This window comes from Trachypithecus francoisi, unplaced genomic scaffold, assembly GCF_009764315.1.
Source record: "Trachypithecus francoisi isolate TF-2019V2 unplaced genomic scaffold, Tfra_2.0 Lachesis_group1, whole genome shotgun sequence".
NCBI lineage: Eukaryota > Metazoa > Chordata > Mammalia > Primates > Cercopithecidae > Trachypithecus > Trachypithecus francoisi.
This window is the reverse complement of record NW_022681454.1, coordinates 41,909,727-41,930,679: the sequence shown is the minus strand read 5'-3', so window position 1 is coordinate 41,930,679 and position 20,953 is coordinate 41,909,727. Positions and strand designations below refer to the sequence as shown.

Sequence of the window (20,953 nt, the reverse complement as noted above, 5' to 3'; positions counted from 1 at the left end):
TCAGCCTAAGATTATCTATCACTACAGTGGGTAAAAAGACTCCTAAAATAATACATACTTACATTAAATGCACAAACATTGTGTAATAAGAATATTTCAGAAATAAAGTTCAATAAAAAAATCAAAACCTTATCTGAAAAAAATACATAAAGGAAATACAGATTTTTTTTTTCTGCATGAGTTTCAGGTCTCTAAACTGCCTTTTACATTTAAAAAAAGTTTTTTATTTTAAATGTCTTCCAAATAGCTAAAAAATCCTGGCCCAGGTTATTAATGATGAAGATGAGGATGATAATGATAATCATGGCTGCTATAACAACATTAGTTAATTGACTGTCTACCATGTGTTAATCAAAGTTACCCTAGAAAAGAAGTCTCATTTTCAAGCACCACGTTATAGGGGAGAAAACTAAGCCTCAGAGAAGTCAAGTAAATTGCCCAAGGTCAGCCAGCTGGTAAGAACTGGAGTCACAAATTTAGTCCAGTTTTGTCTGATGCCAAAGCCACAGTGCTATTAATGATAGAGTTGCTGCCTCCATGAAACAGCTGCTTTGGAGATGAGAACCATAGCCTGTTACACAGAAAAGAGCTACAAAAGGGAATTCCTTCAATTTCTCCCAGAAAAGAAAGTCAGACAAGAACGGCCAAACTCTACCTGGATTTGAATAAGCAGTAGCTGAAAGGTGTGGGCCTCTTGTTCTTTAATTGCATTACTCTTCTAAAACTGATAATGCAATTGATGATTCTTATTTGCCATTATTCCTTTCTTTGGGCTTTTGAAAAAATTTGTGACAAAAATGCAAAATAAATTTAATGGAAAATTACTTTAATATGTAAGAGAATAAATCCTTATGGTCAATCTATTTAAATAAAAGCAAAAATAAACTATACTCTTAGAATAATATAACTATAAAGACCTCTACATAAACCAATGTTATATATTTAATTCAAAACATTTTTGTAATAAAAAATAGGATAAAATATATTTACCTCTTACTTGGAGAGGTTCTTGCTTAAGTGGAGCTTTGAGTTCTGCGCCTATATCTTCTGCTGTAAAGTTTATTAAAACAAGTTTACACTGAACAACAGCTTTCACACAAATCTATAAACTTAATTAATATTAGCCAATGTAATATAGCAATGCATAAAAACGACAATGTATCATAGACCATGTTGGATTCATCTTAAGAATGTAAGAGTAGTTAAACATTACAATAGCTATTTATCTCATTAACAGATTAAAGAAGAGAAACTGTACAATCATTTCAGAAGCTAAAGAAAAAGCATTTAATACAATTCAACATCCATGCAAATCTCAAACGCTTTCAGAAAATTAGGACAAAAATGGCCGGGCGCGGTGGCTCAAGCCTGTAATCCCAGCACTTTGGGAGGCCGAGACGGGCGGATCACGAGGTCAGGAGATCGAGACCATCCTGGCTAACACGGTGAAACCCCATCTCTACTAAAAAATACAAAAAACTAGCCGGGCGAGGTGGCGGGCGCTGTAGTCCCAGCTACTCAGGAGGCTGAGGCAGGACAATGGCGTGAACCCAGGAGGCGGAGCTTGCAGTGAGCTGAGATCCGGTCACTGCACTCCAGCCCGGGCGACAGAGCGAGACTCCGTCTCAAAAAAAAAAAAAAAAAAGGAAATTAGGACAAAAAGGAATTTAAAGGGTAAAACAAATCTACAACAAACATTGTCTTTAATGGTGAATGTTTAAATGCATTTTTAAATTAAGGAACAAAAGAATGCGCAGTTCTTCCATTTAAAACTGTACAGAGATACCATTCAATGAATAAAGAAGGATTATCAAGTGGGACTGGGACAACTCTACAACCCTATACCTACAAAAAAATACATTAAATAAGAAAAATTTGAATCTACCTCCCACCATAAAGAAAAAACAATTACAGGTAGATTAATTAATTATTTAAATGTTAAGGTATTTACATGCCTCAGAGTAGACAATATAGAAAACCTTTATGGTACAGAAAGATTTCTTAAACAAGATATAAACAACACAAGAAAAACTGGATAAATTTCTGCTAAATTAAAACTCAGAAAAACTTTATTAAATAATCCCATAAAAAACAGAAAAAAGGCCTCAAACTGAGAGAAGATATTTCCAACAAATAGAATCAACAAAAGTAATCAAGAATATTTAAATAAGTCCTCTAGATCAAGAAAATGACAATCCATTAGAAAAAAATAGGAAGGACAATCTTGCAGAGAAAAGGATATACAAATAACCAATAAACATTTGAAAAAATATCTGCCTCATCATTTAATAGAGTCCAAATGAAATCACAAGATGCTATTTTATAACCATCAGATCAAGAAAAAGGAAAATATGACAATATCTAATATTGGCAAGGGTATGGCACAATGAAAACGCATACACTGCTGGTGGAAATATAAACGAGCACAATACCTTGGTAAACAAGCAGGCATTATCTACTATAGTTGAACACAGGCATAAATTATGACCCAGCAATTCTTCTAGGTCAATATATTTGGCTTCAAGGAACTCTTGCACGAGGGCACAAGGACAGAGGTACGTGAGTGTTCAGAGTACTGCCCATTAGCAAAATAATAGATAGATAGATAGATAGAGAGATAGAACATGTTATATTCATACAACATTTCATACAGCAATGAATAATAACAAACATAATAATGGCCATCTTTCTCTGAGCTTTTACTGTGTGCTAAGTACTAATCTAAGCATGTATCAACTCATTTAACTTATACAACATCCCTGAGCAGTATGTGCTATAATAATCTCCAAGAAAATTAATGAATCAGACACACACACCAATAAGATAAATCTTAGCAACTAAATTTAATGAAAGAAGTAAATCACAAAAGAACACATACAATAAGCTATCACAATGAAGTTCACAAACAAGCAAAAGTAAACAATCAGGGCTATATACAAATGTACAAAGCTATTTCCTTTTTTTTCACATGGATACATAGGACAAATGGAGATGTGAGGATGTGATCAAGACAGTGAAGTTCTTAGCTTGAGTAGTAAATTCCAAGGTTTGATTTCATGTTTTTTAACTTATATATGCATTATAATATCCTTTTGTATGTATCAAATACATTGTAAAAGTCTCACCCTTAAAACATTTTCCATTATATTTATATCCTCATTCAATAATATTTCAGAGTTTATGAAGAATGGCTACATTTACTAAGTATTTAACATGTGCCATGTACTGTCCTATGCACTTTACAAATTATTTCATTTAATTGTCCCAAAATTGCTCTGAGTGAAAATACTATTATCTTCATCTTATGAGGAAACTGAGACACAGAGATTATTATAACTTCCCCCAAAGTCACAGAGCCAGTTTTCCTTATTATGAGGAAACTGGGGCATAGAAAGGTTTTGTAAATTCTCCCATAGTCACACAGCTAGTATTTTAAACATGGAGGTACAGTTATTTTGATTACTCTATACTCTTAACCACTTTCCTGTATTGCCTGTGTTTAGAACAATATTTAATTTTATGTGTAGGTATTTGTGTATTTTTCTAGGGGGTAAAAAAGGAGTAGATAATGGATTACCAACATGCAGATCACTGGAACCTCCTGAAAATAGCAGTTTCTGGACAAGAATGGGAATGGACACAGTAGTTGAGGAGAAAATAGGAGATTAAATGGAAGCAGTATTTGGACTTTCAGCAGGAGCTGAAAAAGAGAATGAATCAAGGAAAGGTTGACTGCATTTTACATAGAGATGGGAATGACGCAATAACCATGAAGAAAATATAAAGTAGGCTAACGGAATAATCCCAAAAGCAAAGTCCTTGAGCAGATGAGATAGTAGGGGACTCAGAATATAAGTCTCTGAAAACATGGAATGAAACAGAAATTAACTAATTCCACATACGTAGATTATGAGTTCATTTAAATGATATGGAACACCACTAAGTCTGACTACTTAACTGTGGTACATTTGTACTTCTGCCATCTTATTGTTTTCAGTTTACCACTTTGTTTTCTTTGCTTTTATTTTTATTTCGCTTTTCCTGCCATCTCTTAGATTGAAAAAGTTTTCTATATTGTCCTCCCAATTGCTATTTAGAATTTCCAAGACTATATTTCTATTGTTTAACATTATTTTTCTTTAAAAAAACTTTTTATTATTAATTTGTTGGGTTTTTGGTTACATTTGCTTTTATATTTTAATTTTTTTATTTTTAATTTTTATGGGTACATAGGTTTATATACTTATGGGGTACATGAGGTATTTTGAAACAGGCATACAAAGTGTAATAATCACATCAGGGTAAATGGGGCATCGATCACCTCAAATATTTATCTTTTGTGTTACAAACAACTCAATTATACTCTTTTAGTTGTTTTTAAATGTACAATAAATTATTGCTGACTGCAGTGACCCTGTTGTGCTATCAAATACTAGATCTTATTCATTCTATCTAATTGTAGTTTTGTACCCATTAACCATCCTCACTCTCCACCTCCCACTATTTTTCCCAGTCCCTAGTTGCCATCATTCTTCTCTCTCTCTCCATGAATTTACTTGTTTTAATTTTAGCTCCACAAATAAGTGAGAACATGCCCTTTTCCTTTCTGTGCCTGCCTTATTTCACTTAAGGTAACAACCTCCAGTTCCATCCGTATTGCTGCAAATGACAGGATCTTACTCTTTTTCATGCCTAAATAATACCCCATTGTATACATAGACTACATTTTCCTTATCCATTCATTTGCTGATGGACACTTAGTTTGCTTCCAAATCTTGGCTATTGTGGACAGTGCTGCAATAAACATGGGAATGTAGATAGCTCTTCTGATATGCCGATTTCCTTTTTTTTTTTTTTTTTTGAGAGGGAGTCTCACTCTGTCACCAGGCTGGAGTGCAGTGGCACGATCTCAGCTCACCGCAACCTCCACCTCCTGGGTTCAAGCGATTCTCCTGTCTCAGCCTCCTTAGTAGGTGGGACTACAGGCATGTGCCACCACACCCAGCTGATTTTTTGTATGATTTCCTTTCTTTTAGGAATATACCTAGTAGTGGAATTGCTGGTAGTTCTATTTTTGGTTTTTTGAGGGTCCTCCAAATTGTTCTTCATAGTAGCTGTACTAATTTACATTCCCACCAATAATGTACAAGGGTTCTCTTGCCTCCACTTCCTCACCAGCATTTGTTATTGCCTGTCTTTTGGATAAAAGCCCTTTGAACTGGAGTGAGATGATATCTCATTATTGTTTTGATTTGCACTTCTCTGATGATCAGTGATGTTGAGCACTTTTTCATATACCTTTTTGCCACTTGCATATTTTCTTTTGAAAACGTCTCTTGAGATCTTTTGCCCACATTTTAATCAGATTATTAGATTTTTTCCCCCTAGAGTTATTTAAGCTCCTTATATATTCTGGTGAGATTGACAGTTTACAAATATTTTCTCCCATTTTGTGGGTTGTCTCTTCATTTTGTTGACTGTTGCCTTTGCTGTGCAGAAGCCTTTTAACTTGATGTGACCCCATTTGCCCATTTTTGCTCTGGTTGCCTTTGCTTGTGGGATCTAACTCAAGAAATCTTTGCCCAGCCCAATGTCCTGGAGAGTTTCCCCAATGTTTTCTTTAAGTAGTTTCATCATTCAAGGTCTTAGATTTCAGTTTTAATCCATTTTTATTTGATTTTTGTATATGGCGAGAGAAGGGGTCTAGTTTCATGCTTCTGCATATGGATATCCAATTTTCCCCAGCATCATTTGTTGAATAGACACTCCTTTCCCCAATGTATGTTTCTGGCACATCTGTCGAAAATGAGTTCACTGTGTATCTATGGATTCACTTATGGGCTCCATATTCTGTTCCATCGGTTTATGTGTTTGTCTCTATGCCAGTAAAACAGCACAAAGGATTTAGGTTTAGTAACCTAAACCTATGTTGTTTAGATTATTAAAGCCCTGTAGTACAATTTGAAGTCAGGTAATATAATTCCTCCACAGTTTTTTCTTGTTGCCCAGAAAGCAAAGGTGGGTAGGGGGTGATTTGGAATAATACCTGGGAAAGAGTAAGAGGAAAAATAAATGTTTCTCTAGAATTTCATAGTGATCTAAATGTCTTCCATCATACTATTATTATTATTTTTTTAAGGGTCAGGATATTGCTATGTCACTCAGGCTATAGTGCAGTGGCAAGATCATAGCTCACTGCCACCTCCAACTCCTGGGCTCAAGTGATCCCACCTTAGTTTCTCTAGTAGCTGGGACAAGAGGTGAACACTATCACACCAAGCTAATTTTTAAATTTTTTGTAGAGATGAGGTCTCACTATGTTGCCCAGCCTGGTCTCAAACTCCTGGGCTCAAGCGATCCTCCCACCTCAGCTTCTCAAAGTGCTGGGAGTACAGGTCTGAGTTACTGAGCCTGGTTATAGTACCTCAGCCACTGAGCCTGGTTGATTATAGTTTTAGCATTTAATATTAAAAGAAAGTTTACTGTTTTATTATCAATAGTTTTACCAGGACATTTTATCCATTTCTTGTTCATCGTTGTCTGTTGGATATCTCATCCCTTCTGTAACTCAGGGTTTCTTCTGCATCTTGCAGGAGTACATGCTTTAAGAGTTTTTGTTCATTTGTTTGTTTGTTTGTTTTTTAATGTGGAGGGGTTGATTAGTAAAATGACTAATCTTTGGGAGATGAAGATGGTTAACAGATTAAAAAAATAGAGTAAGACTTACTATTTGATAGTACATTAGGGTGACTATAGTCAGCAATAACTTAATTGCATATTTTAAAATAACTTACAGAATGTAATTGGTTTATAAATCAAAGGATAAATGCTTGAGGGGATGGATACCCCATTCTCCATCATGTGTTTCTTTCACATTGCATGCCTGTATCAAAACAGCTCATGTACTCCATATATACACCTACTATGTACCTCCCAAAATTTTAGAAAATAAGTTTTTTTTAAAATGACATTCATCTTTATATGTATGATAACATTCCTATTTTTACCTTCACTTTATAAGGATTATTTAGATCACTATAAAATTCTAGAGTAGCATTCATTTTTTCCTCTTACTCTTTCCTGGATATTACTCCAAATCACTCCCCCATCTTTGCTTTCTGCATATTTTTGCAGGTAAAAAGTCTACCTCAGTAGAACAACAATTAGGCTGATAGTATTCTGATTCTTCTCTTTGTCAGCTTTTAAGTTGGGTTGTTTCGTGTTTTGGTTTTTAAATCTGTGGTTTCTCTACAAAGTGTCTGGGGTGGATTTCTTTTTATTTATCCTGCTTGGTACTCAAAACATATTTTTGATCTGAGAATTCCTGTTTTTCTCAAATTCTAAAACATTCTAATCCATTATCTCTTCATATATCGATTCCTTGCCATTTCTCTACCTATTAAATGTAGGCTAGAGCTGCATGCTCTTAAATGCTTTCAATTTTTGGAAAATCTTTTTGCCTTCCTATGTGCCTTCAGACTGAATTTCAATTTGCTAACTCTCCTACTGACAATGACTATTTAGTTTACTACATTTTTACTTCAGTGGCTACGCTTTCATTTCTAAGATTTTTAATTGTCTCCTTTTCCTAATTATTTGCTCTGGTTTTATTTCTGCAAGTTTGTGTTTCAAAACTCCCTGTCATTTTTAATGATTATGAGTCCTTCATTTAACCTTTTGAGAACATTAAACTTATTTTAAAGCAATTGAAGCTGTTATTTTAGCTTCATCTGGAATTAATTCACATTTGTTGATTCTGTTGGCTTTCGTAGCATTAGGATTCTTCATGTACTTTGAAATTTCAGAGTTCACCATCTTACCCTGAATAGGGTATATCCTTCATTCTCCTCTTCACATTCTTGTGCTCAGAGTTCCGTCTAATACCTCTATGCAGAACTCATATTGCCAGTTTGATCTCACATTGCCAGTTTGAAATTCCTTCCCCTCAAGCCAGTCTCTAAGCCAGGAAACAGCACGTTTCAGTTCCTGATTCATATGGTTTGGCTCTGTGTCCCCATCCAAATCTCACCTTGAATTATAATCCCCATAATCGCCACGTGTGAAGGGCAGGACCAGGAGGAGGTAATCCGATCATGTGGCAGTTTCTCCCATGCTGTTCTCATGATAGTGAGTGAATCTCATGAGATCTGATGGTTTTCTAAGTGTCTTGCATTTCCCATTTGCACTCATTCTCCTTCCTGCCAGCCTTTGAAGAGGTGCCTTCTGCCATGATTTTAAGTTTCCTGAGGCCTCCCCAGTCTCGTGGAACTGTGAGTCAATTAAACCTCTTTTCTTCATAAATCACCCAGGCTCAGGTATTTCTTCATAGCAGCAGGAGAATGGACTAGTACATTGGTCTTCTCCTTGCCTCCCTAGACCTACAGCCTCCTATAAGACACAGTCTCGGGTAGCAACTGGAATTAGCTATTTTCAGCCTTCTTCTATGGGGGTGAGTGGATAAGTTCAAATAGTGAGTCTGACTCCAGTACCTTGCTATTCACGTAGCACATGTAGCACATTACTCCAAACAAGCCAGACTCCTAGCTGCCACTTCCAGGTTACAGACCCAGAGTCCAGAAGCTTCTGTTCCATTTCTTTGATATAACATGTCTTTTTTTAGTCCAACTGTGTCTTCAATTTTCTCTTTTTATACTTTATTATTCAAATGAGTGGTTAGAAGAACAGGTGCCTCAAAGCATGTATTCACAATACCACTGTGATCAGAAGTTCTGCCTATCCACTGAGTTACCTCTTTCAAAGCTTATGTGAAGCAATTAAATGCCAATATATTAAGCACTAACAAAAGCAAAGCCCTATTTGAAATAAAAGCAAAATATTTTACACGTAATTTTTAGTATATTTCTTGGCAATTGTTTTGCAGTGAAAACCACTTGGAAAATGACTAAATACTGTGTGTGTGCTTATTTTATCTTTTTTTTTTTTTGAGACAGGATCTTGCTGTGTCGCCCAGGCTGGAGTGTGGCACAATTAGGGCTCACTGCAGCCTCAACCTGTTGGGCTCAAGTGATCCTCCCGTCTCAATCTCCCGAGTAGCTGGGACTACAAGCACATGCCACCACATCTGGATAATTATTTTTTGTAGAGACAGTGTCTCCCCATGTTACCCAGGCTGGTCTCAAACTCCTGACCTCAAGGAATCCTTCACCTTGGCCTCCCAAAGTGCCAGATTGCAGGTGTGAGCCACTGCACTTGACCAAAATACAGTATGTTTTGATACCTAAAGCATGTACAGAAAATCTAAAAAGACTTTAAGTATTTGTCAAATCCTAAGTAAGTTATGATGTCATACTGGTAAACTGAAGATAAGCTTAAAAACACTTCTATTTACTAACTACATTTGACCTTGAAAAGTTAAATTATTATTATTTTATTTTTGTCTGGCTACACAGCAAGCAAATTCTAAACTATCTTTATCTGTAGAATCTATATATCCATTTCTTACAATTTAGCTTTGGGAAACAGAGAGCGGGGCAGAGAAGAGTGAAGGGAAAAAGGTAGAATAATACATTTTCAAAACTTACCTAATGTCCAAACAACTGATAGCTACTGTCAAAAATTTCAGAAACAATGGTAGTTTCTACAATGCTCAAATTTATTCAACTAAATCACATAAAATGAGTTGCTCTAAGCTATGTATTTCTGGATATTCTTCTCACTACAAACTGTCTAGATGTTACTAAATATATAGTGTTATACAGCACAAACAAGAATGCTAGTAAACGGCTTAAACACATGTATGAATACTTATTTTACATAACACCAACTTAATAAACTCACACTGCATCACTGGAGTAGAATCTTTATGATTTCAATCAGTAACCAAACATTCTATCCATGAATATCTCTAGACATTTGTTTTAAGCTCAAACCCAACGCTGGCTGTTTGCCACACATCTGCTGTCATTAGCAAAATTAAAACTAATTTTACCAAAATTTAACACATCTGAATGCTCCTTAAAAACTTAAGGATTCCTTAGCAAGTCTCTGCTTCTTAATGAGCCGTTCCTGACTTCATCATGTGATTTGAATTATTCAAAACTCAATCTCAAATCCTTAAATATACAAATTACCTTTCAATCAAGCAATTACTTGCTCTCTATCTGATGGCTAACAAGGTCTAATGTGGCCTAAGCAAGTACTGAAAAATTGAGCCCAAAATATAACTGTCAATAAACAATACATTTCTAATATAAGAAAATAAACTAACATTTTTATTCCAGTCAGCAGAGAAAAAAGAAACTTAATCATGGATCTCAATTTGAAAGATTCTGAATGGTGGAACCATATTAAATATTTTCCCCTTTGTCTATGTTCACCTCTGCAGAGCATTATAACATATTTTACCCTTAATTATATTATTTCATCCCTATTTCTTTTCCCTTAACTATGTTCTAATAAACATGCTTATTTCTGGAACTTAGGGACTCATTACACTCTGCATTCTTTCATTGCATAAAATCACTCAATCAATATTTACCCCAGCAGTTCTCCATCACCACAAAAGAAAGAGAAGAAATTGCACAGGTAAACCCAAAGGGACGATGAGGCTTAGGAAAAATAATGAAAACAAGGAACCATTAAAATATATACAGGTTTCTCAAAGAATCTGTAAAATCTTCCCCTGTGAAAGACATCTAACTAAAGGAAAAATGGTCTTGAAATGTTTATTACTCTTCAAACACTGTCTTCTCCTGACACCAGATAGTATGGTTTTTCTCCAGCCACTCCTTCTCAAGTCTTCTTTGCATGCTCCTCTTCTACCTGTCCCTCACCCATGTGGGGGATTTTATACTAGAAGATCTCTTCTCACTCTAAACACTCCCTGCACTGTCTCAAACAGACCCATGGTTTCAGTTACCATGTATGTATAGGTAAAAACTCCTAAATCTTTAGCTCCAGGTTAGAACTCTAAGCATTCACTCACTTATAAATATTTATTATGTCCCTACTATCAGCAAGGCACTGAGGTTCATGTTGTCATGGAGCTTGCAAACATGTAGGTGATGAGGAAATAAATAAAAGATTGAAAACGTCAATCAGGAGTAAGTGCTACCTATGCCGAAAATTAAATTAGGGTAGTCTTAAAGACTTACTGGGTAGCTACTTTAGGTTGAGTGACTTTAAAATGTCTCTATGCAGAGGTGACATTTAAACTGAGATATGAATGACCGAAAGAGGTTAAGCCATGTGAAGAAGGGCACCTTGGAAAGAGAAAGCAACTAGAGCAAAGGCCCTATAACAATAAGCTTGCCATTTTCTCAGAACCAAAAGAAGAGTGCCTTGGCTGAAACATAATGAACAAGCAAGAGAGTAGTAGAAGAAAATAAAGAGGAATATGGAAGCCAGATCAGCTAGAGAGAACTCTGAGAGTCAGACTAATAAATTTTAATTTTATTCTAGCAATCGTGACTTTGTTCTATGGGTAACTAGAAGCCAATGGAGAGTTTTAATTAAAAAAGTGACATGATATGTTTTTAAAAAGACCACATTTGTTATGTGAAAAATGAACTACAGAAGAACAAGAATGGAAACAGAGATCCCAGGGAGAATACCACCATAGTAAATCAGACAAGAGATAATGATGGCTTGAAGTAGGATACTAGTTGTGTTAAGACGCGTGATGTCTTTTTTTTTTTTGAGATGGAGTCTTGCTCTGTCGCCCAGGTTAGAGTGCAGTGGCGTGATCTCAGCTCGCTGCAATCCCTCCCTACTGGTTTCAAGCAATTTTCCTGCCTCAGCCTCCTAAGTAGCTAGGACTACAGGTGACTGCCACCATGCCCGGCTGATTTTTTGTATTTTTAGTAGAGATGGGGTTTCACCAGGTTAGCCAGGATGGTCTTCATCTCATGACCTCGTGATTGGCCCACCTCGGCCTCCCAAAGTGCTGAGATTACAGGCATGAGCCACCACGCCCAACCTGATGTGTGACATCTTAACAGATGATGCAGTGACTAGTAGATTCACTGGATAACCAACTGCCTACTGGTCACTGCATCATCTGTTAAGATCTTCCATAGGCATCTATAATTCGGATGTCCAAACCAAGCCATCATCATCATCTCATTAAAATATCCTCCAACTCGGTACTCCTAATTTCCTAATTTTAGAAATTATTGAAATCCTCTAGACAATTGGCCAAACAGTAACCAAGCACTGCCCTTGGCTTGACCCTCTTCTTCATCCCCCAGACTCAATTGCTAAGTCCTAATTATTCAGCTCCTAGATCTCTTAAGGTCATCTACTCCTTTAAAAAAAAAAAGCATTACCATTATCCTAGTCCAGAATCCATTTGTACTACTACTTTCAATCTCCCTCCTTTGCAATCTGTTTGCCATTTTGTAACTAGTTATCTTTCTAAAACCTTAAATCTGATCAAGTATCTCCCCTGTTGGGAACAGGACCCCCAAAATCTGGCCATAAATGGCCCCCAAACTGGCCATAAACAAAATCTCTGCAGCACTGTGACATGTTCATGATGGCCATAACGCTCCACGCTGGAAGGTTGTGGGTTTACTGGAATGAGGACAAGGAACACCTGGCCCGCTCAGGGCGGAAAACCACTTAAAGGCATTCTTAAGCCACAAACAAGAGCATGAGTGATCTGTGCCTTAAGGACATGCTCCTTCTGCAGTTAACTAGCCCAGCGTACTCCTTTAATTCGGTCCATCCCTTCATTTCCCATAAGGGATACTTTTAGTTAATCGAATATCTATAGAAACAATGCTAATGACTGGCTTGCTGTTAATAAACACGTGGGTAAATCTCTGTTCGGGGCTCTCAGCTCTGAAGGCTGTGAAACCCCTGATTTCCCACTTCACACCTTTATATTTCTGTGTGTGGGTCTTTAATTCCTCCAGCGCCGCTGGGTTAGGGTCTCTCCGACCGAGCTGGTCTTGGCACTCCCCTACTTGTATTAATAATACTCTGTTATTCCCACTACCTACAAAACAAAGTCCAAACTCCTGAACAAGAGTCCGATCTGACCACTGCTTGACTCTTGCCATTTTCTCAGAACATGGCTGAGAAAAAGGGAGACTGCTTTGGCTGACACATAATGAGTAAGCAAGAGAGTGGTAGAAAAAAAATTAAAAGGAATATGGAAGATGGATTACCTTCTCTTGTACTTTCAATGCTACCAACACTACCAAATCCTCTACTCACTATTCCAGGAATTTTACCTCCTTTTTCCACCATTCACCACACCAATACCTACTTTTGTGTGTGTGTGTGTGTGTGTGTGTGTGTGTTTTGAGACAGGGTCTCACTCTGTTGCCCAGGCTAGAGTGCAGAGGCACTATCATGGCTCACTGCAACCTTGACTTCTCAGGCTCAGGTGACCCTCCCACCTCAACCTCCTGAGTAGCTGGGACTACAGGTGTACACCACTATGCCCAGATAATTTTTGTATCTTTTGTAGAGACAAGAGTTTCACCATCTTGCTCAGGCTGGTCTCAAACCCACCTTGGCCTCCCAAAGTGCTAGGATTTCAGCTGTGCGCCACCACACCTGGCCAATACCTACTTTTCTTTCATGTCTCCAGGTAGGTATCATTTCCTTATGGAAAGCTTTCCTAACCACTCAAAACTTGGTTAAGTGCCTCTCCTATGTGCCCCTGCAGCACAATGAATTTCCCCTATCACAGTCTGGTTATCCCTCAGTATTTGTTGGGGATTGGTTCCAGGACCTCCCTATAGATAACAAAATCCATGGATGCTCAAGTCCACCTTATAAAATGGTACAGTATTTGCATATAACCTATGAACATCCTCCCATGTACTTTAAGTCATTTCTAGATAACTTATAATACCTAATTCAATGCAAATGCTAAGTAAACCATTGTTATACTGTATTGTTTAGGAAACAATGACAAGAAAAAATGTCTGCATATGTTCAGTACAGATGCAGCCATCCATTTTCCCCCCAAATCCTTTGATCCTTGTTTGGCTGAATCCACAGATGCAGAACATATGAATACAGGGCTAAATGTTACAATACAATATTTGTTTGCTTAATTTTCTGCTTTAGTATCAGCTCTGAGTCATTCTCATTTTCTGTCATATAAAAAGTGCTCAATAAATACTTCTTAAGTAAATTAATGAATAAAGGACTTCCTTTAATGCTTCCTTTCATTGTACCTCAAGCAAAATCTTTTTAAATGCATTGTTAGTCTAGCAAAAAATTATATGAAAACAGCAAAAATGAAGTGAAAGTAGAACCTCTACAGAATAAACGAACACATCAAAGCCAGCTCTCCCTTGATTTCTATTGAAGCTTGGATTCTTTGAGCTTATTTCTACCTCCAGACCTACAAGGGGCATGGAAGACCAGAGAATAAGACTAGGTTGTGCCCAAGATAAGGAGTCTAACAGGGGACACTGAAGTAAAAAGCCACAGCCATGGAATCACTATGAACTAGAAATAAATAATACACATAGAAGGGAACAGCAAGGAAACTGGCCTGTCTGTATTTTGGTGTTAAATAGTGGGGAAGAAAACACTACTCCTCTGAAAATCCTACAGACAAGTGAACCCTAACACAAGTATACATCTGAATTCACAATGTAAATCTCAAGCAAAGAACTGAATTTAATGTGGTCCCAATAATGCCACTGGAGAGTAGCATATAAAAGCAAAAACAAATCCTTCCAGGCAGAAAGTCATTTTCAGTCCAGATAAACATCAAATACTTTCAAGATGCAAAAACATCATGGAAAATGAACAACTCACAGTTATAAAACACAGTTATGACATCACGAATAAGAGCAAAAAAGGTAAGAAAAGGATCATATAGTGAGAAACAAAAAGATTTCATATAGCAGAATTTTCTGTTAAAAATATAAAATAGTTATGTTTAATGTATCTAATAAAAGGTAAGTCTGAAAATACAACCAAAGAATTAAAGACCAACCAAGCAAGGTAAAAAACAATTTCTAAAAATGAAAAATATGGCCGGTATGGTGGCTCACCCCTGTAATGCCAGCATTTTGGAAGGCTGAGGCAGGAGGATTGCTTGAGCCCAGGAGTTCAAGACCAGCCTGGGCAACACAGAGAGACCTTGTCTCTACAAAATACAAAAATAAATTAGCTGGGCATGGCAGCACACACCTGTTTTCTCAGCTACTTGGGGGGCTGAGGTAGGTCGAGCCCATGAGGTCGAGGCTGCAGCGAACCATGATCACACCACTGTACTCCAGCCTGGGCAACAGAATGAGACTTGGTCTCAAGATATATATATATATATACACACACACACACACACACACACACACACTATATACACACACACATATATATACACACATGCACATATATATATATAATCATTTAAGTTAAAAACCCAACATACATAATCAACCAGCATATTTGAGACAACTAAAGAGGAAATTAGTGAATCTGGTAGACCTGAGGAAATAATACAGAATGCAGGCCAGAAAGGTAAAGAAATAGAAAATATGATAGAGAGGTTTAGAGACATGAAAAACATAAGATGATGTAACATATTTCTAACTGAAGTTCCAGAAGAAGATAATACAGAAACGGGAAGATGTAATATCTGAAGGGATAATAAGAGAACTGTAGAATTCCAGAATTGTAGAAAAATATCCATCTTCAGATCTAGGAAGCCCAACAAATCTCAAGTAGAATAAATACAAAGAGATACATACCTAGTTACTTCATAATAAAACTGCCATTTATACCAAAGAAAAAGACTTTCAAATTAAAGTTAATCAAATTTTAAAATGCTGTCAAATAGAAAAGATATACAAACAAAGGCATCTGACTTCTCAACAATTAGTGGAAGCCAAAAGACAATTGAGTAACATCTTAAATGTGCCTTTCCCACAAAAGATCCTCACCTAAACGAACTTCTATAGGATGCACATCAGACAGAAAGATTAGATATAAGAAAAGGTGGCTAACAAAGACTCTGAATAAATCTAAGCAAACAACAACGTATATTTTATAGCAGAGAAAGAGCAGAACAGACAGAAAATATTAGCCAACAAACAGTACATAAGTTGGAGGAGGCGATCAGAATTAAAGCACTCTAAAGCTTTTGTGTTTTTCAGAAGGAAAGTAAATTTATCAATTAACTTTAGTCTTTGAAGTACAGACACAGAGTCTGAAACTTTCAAATGAAAGAAAGAATATTGGAGAGGAGATGATGGAATGAGGAAAAAAAAAAGGCAAAAAAGGAATTTAAGAAAACAGCACAAAGAAACATGATAAAATGGTAGAAATAAGTTTAACTATATCAGTGATTACAGTAAATGTAAACTGCCTAAACTTCCAGTTAAAAGACATAGATGATCGTATTAAGACAAAAAAGTTAAAATCAAAGGATGGGAAAATAGTAACCAAAAGAAATGTAGTGGAGAGGTCACTAAAGAAAAAGAGTAGCTGCACAATGATAGAGGGTATAATTCATCAGTGTTATGTAATAATTCTAAATATGTATGCATCTAATGACAGCCTCAAATTATAAAAAGCAAAAATTTACAGAACCATAAAAAAAAGACCATCAAATCTACCATGAGACTCTGATACTCCAACATCTCCCTTGGTAATAAAGAATTTTTAAAACTGGACAAAGATTTGTATTGAACACTAAAAATAAGAATTGATGTGTATAAACACCACACCAGCAATTAAAAATACACATTATTTTCAAGACAGGAAAATCATTTAGAAAAACTGACTAACTGCTAAACCAAAATGTTACACTCAACAAATTTCAAGACTGAATCAATACAGACCACAGTTTGTGAAAAACATTTAATACAAAAAGATAAACAAAAATTCCATCTATCTGTAAATTTAAAATGATACTTTAACAACTAAAAAGTCATAGAAGAATCACAATAGAAATAAGAATACATTTAGAATTATAAATAATAAAAATATTATATATCAAAACTGTGGGATGTGTTATGGCTTAAATGTCTATTTCAGAAAGGAAGGAAGGGTTAATATTAATAAACTAAGTATCTAATGACAATAACAGAATGACAGAACCAAAAAACAAGAGATGCTAGTGAGGCTGCAGAGAAAAGTCAATACTTAATACACTGCTAGTGGGAATGTAAGTTAGTTCAGTCACTGTGGAAAGCAGTTTGGAGATTTCTCAAAGAACTCCAGCAATCCCATTAGAGAGTGTATATCAAAAAGAAATAAATTATTCTACCAAAAAGACACATGCACTCGGTGTTCATTGCAGCAATATTCACAATCGCAAAGACTTGGAATCAACCTAGGTGTCCATCAATGGTGTACTGGATAAAGAATATATGGTACATATACACCATGGAATACCATGCAGCCACAAAAAGGAATGAATTATGTCCCTGGCAGCAACATGCATGTAGCTAGAGGCCATTATCCTAAGCAAATTAACAAAGAAAACAAAAAACCAAGTACCACACATTCTCACTTATAACTAGGAACTAAACACTAGGTACACATGAACATAAAGACAGCAGCAAAAATAGGTACTGGGGACTACTAGATGAGGCAGAGAGAGAAAGGGCAGCAATGGTTGAAAAACTATTCGGTACTATGCTCACTATCTGGGTGATGAGATCAAGTGTACCCCACACCTCATCATCACACAAAATACCCATGTAACAAGCCCTCACATGTACCCTCCTGTATCTAAATAAAAGTTGAAGTTATAAAACAATAAAACAGAAAAAAATGACAGAACAAACACACAAAAAAGACAGCAAGGAGGCTATAATTAAAAAGCAAAAATTGATGAAATAGGATACAAACATATAATGGTTCAAAGTAAAAAAAATTACTCGAAAAAATAATAAAAGACAAACCTCTGGGAAGACTAATCAAGAAAATAAAACAAATATTAGGAATGAAAAAAGGACACAACTACATATGCTATTGAGAGTAAACAGGGAATATTATTATACACCTTACACCAATAAATTAAAAATTTAGTTTAAGTAGATAAGTAGATAGTTTTTCATAGAAAACTGAGTCAAAAAGAAACAGAAAAAATAAAGAAATTAAACAAGTGGTTTAATAGTTCCCACAAAGAAAACATCAGTCCAGACAGTATTATAAGTAAGTTCTATCAAACATTCAGGGAACAAATAATTTCACACAAACTATTCCAGTATACAGAAAAAAATACATTTAAAAAATTTATACATACCTGTTTCAAATGACGGTACCTTTTCCACTCTGAGAGTTTGTGACCCCTGTCCTTCTTTCTGAACATTTGTGGAGTAAAACTTTACTTGACTCAGTGTACCAATATATGGATGAGTACAGGGAACCACGTTTGAAAAGCTTCCAAATGTCACTAAATTCTGCCACTCTAAAAGAAAAAACATATATACTTTAATTTCAAACCAACACCCAGCTGCACAATTGCCAAGTCACCCTCTCCAGAGGAGGTGTTTCACTGCTTCTAGGTACACAGGAAATACATTTTGTAAAGAAAAATTAGTGACAACATTCTAATTTTCTCTAACCTGTAAACTTATTTGGAAATTTTTAAAAATATTAAAAAATCAAATAAAATATTTATGCTAGTCAGCTATTTTGAAAGGTATATAGTACATAATAGATACCCTTTATTTTGCATGCTAGTTACAAGCTAAAAAAATTTTGGTATAATTACTTTTCAGAATAAAGGACTCTGGGAGGGAAGGTCAGGAAGACTTCCTACACAAAATTATCCTGTGTCCTTCTTCCACTAGCTAAAGATTTATTCCTCTTTCATTTCACAATCAATAAGTGAATTATATTAATCATTCATTCATACTGTCACCGATTTTTTAATCAGATAATTAGATCAACATTTGGTGAGATGCCTCAGTATACGGGGAATTTTAATTGAGTGAAGAATAGAAGACTAATTACAAAGCACTTCAGCTGCTTCATCTGGGTTTACTGTGAGCTTTGAAGGGCTCAAATACAGAAGGAAAATATATTCCACAATTTACCCAAGTACAAGAAAACCAAATTTGTCTCTATTTTCCTGTGACCCTCCTTCTCTTTTATTTTTTACTATGAGTACTGAGAATTCCTCTTTTTGAAAGAACCCAAAAACCCAATCTAGATAATATTCATATATTTTGTAAAGTTTTAGGTGAAATCAAATTACATCATTACAGATAGTCAAGTTTTTCCAAGGATGGAGGGTTGAGCATTTAAGAGTTGAAATTTTTTTAACTGCTTAATAATGATCTTCCAAAAATGTTAATTCATGTATTGTGTGTGCAGATATATGCATTCTGAAAAAAAAGCCATTTCTTAATGGCTCAGAGAATTCATCAGGAACATAAATTATTAATGCTGAAGATAATATGAAGAGCACAAAGGGCATAAGGGAACATAAGTATTCACTCAAGTTTCAGGCCTAGAACTTACTTCCTTGAAAAAGTTTCTGATGTCAACTGATTCTTTTACTTATTTGGGAAACTGTTGAAGGCCTAGAATGTTTTTGGTCATTTGTGTCTATTTTTTAAAGGGTCAGTAAAGCAAATATAACAGAAGATTCCTACACATTAAAATATGCTGCCTACTAGCAAAAATAATTAGTAAATATGGGCTAAAGCAGATTTTCATAGGAAACACACTCCAGAAAAGCATCTTCTTCATCCTGGCCACTGGTGTTCCCACTGTTCAGCCCTATTCAAAATATCTTCTGTAATTATTACCTGACAAAGACAATATGCCACTTTTTTTTTCCACACACTGATGAAATACTTTCATAGAATTTGTGCTAAGATGTTTAAAGAGGGATTACTCCATAGTTTAAAAGTCCTTCCTTGGAAGATGACCCATTTCCATGACTTGATGCTAGATTTTTTGCAACGTTCTCCTTTGTTTCTAAAACGTTACAGAAAATCTCAAACATATGCAAAGGCAGAAAAACCAGCACAATAAACTGCCACGTACTCATTGCCTACTTTCAACAATGATCAACTCATGGTCAATTTCATCTCATCTCTACCTGCACCAATATTAATTTGAAGCAAATCTCAGACATAATTTCATCCATAAATATTTCAGTATGTATTTATAAGAGACAAAAACTTTAAAAGAACCATAACACCATTAGCAGAAATTTTTAAAAAATCCTTAATATCATCAAATATTCTCAATTTCAAATTTCCAGTTGTTACAAATGTTATAATTTTTTTCCAGTTTCTACGTGAATAGATTCAGACAAAGTTTACATATTGGGACTAATTGAGATGTCTTTTAAGTCTCTTTTTTTTTTTTTGAGACGGAGTCTCGCTCTGTCGCCCGGACTGGAGTGCAGTGGCCGGATCTCAGCTCACTGCAAGCTCCGCCTCCCGGGTTCACGCCATTCTCCCGCCTCAGCCTCCCGAGTAGCTGGGACTACAGGAGCCTGCCACCTCACCCAGCTAGCTTTTTGTATTTTTTAGTAGAGACGGGGTTTCACCGTGTTAGCCAGGATGGTCTCGATCTCCTGACCTCGTGATCCACCCGTCTCGGCCTCCCAAAGTGCTGGGATTACAGGCTTGAGCCACCGCGCCCGGCCTAAGTCTCTTTTAAGCTACAGAATGTCTGCTTTGTTTTGTTTTGTTTTGTCCTGTTTAACTGCAATTTTTATGTTGAAAAAGCCAGGTTGTTTGTCCTGAATTTTTGTCCTGGTGATTTCCCAGGCTGAATTTTGCTGACTGAATTCCTATGGTATTGTTTAGCCCATTCTTCTATATGTTCTATAAATCAATGGCTGTAAAGGCTTTATCTAACTTCAGGCTCTTTTTATTAGGTCAACACTACTTTGTTAAGTGGTGATGAGTTTTTTTTATCAGGAACCACACAGTAACTGGTTGATTTATTTGGGATGATAATGTCTACTGTTCTTCAATGCCTAGAATCATTTATTCATTAGGTGGTTACAAAACAATACTAATTTTATTACTCCTTCATTTAC

The 20,953-nt window shown here is 35.9% G+C and overlaps 1 protein-coding gene across 2 annotated transcripts in view; it reads right to left on the bottom strand.

Moving 5' to 3' along the window:
- Window positions 1-20,953, bottom strand: part of SLC30A9 (solute carrier family 30 member 9) — a 106,871-nt gene that overhangs the window by 76,613 nt on the left and 9,305 nt on the right. For both annotated transcript variants that reach the window (XM_033214100.1, XM_033214102.1), the window contains exons 2-3: window positions 18,191-18,355; window positions 991-1,050 (exon numbers count right to left, since the gene is read on the bottom strand). In XM_033214100.1, coding sequence (XP_033069991.1) covers window positions 991-1,050; window positions 18,191-18,355 — 225 coding nt within the window. The remainder of the gene's footprint in view (window positions 1-990; window positions 1,051-18,190; window positions 18,356-20,953) is intronic.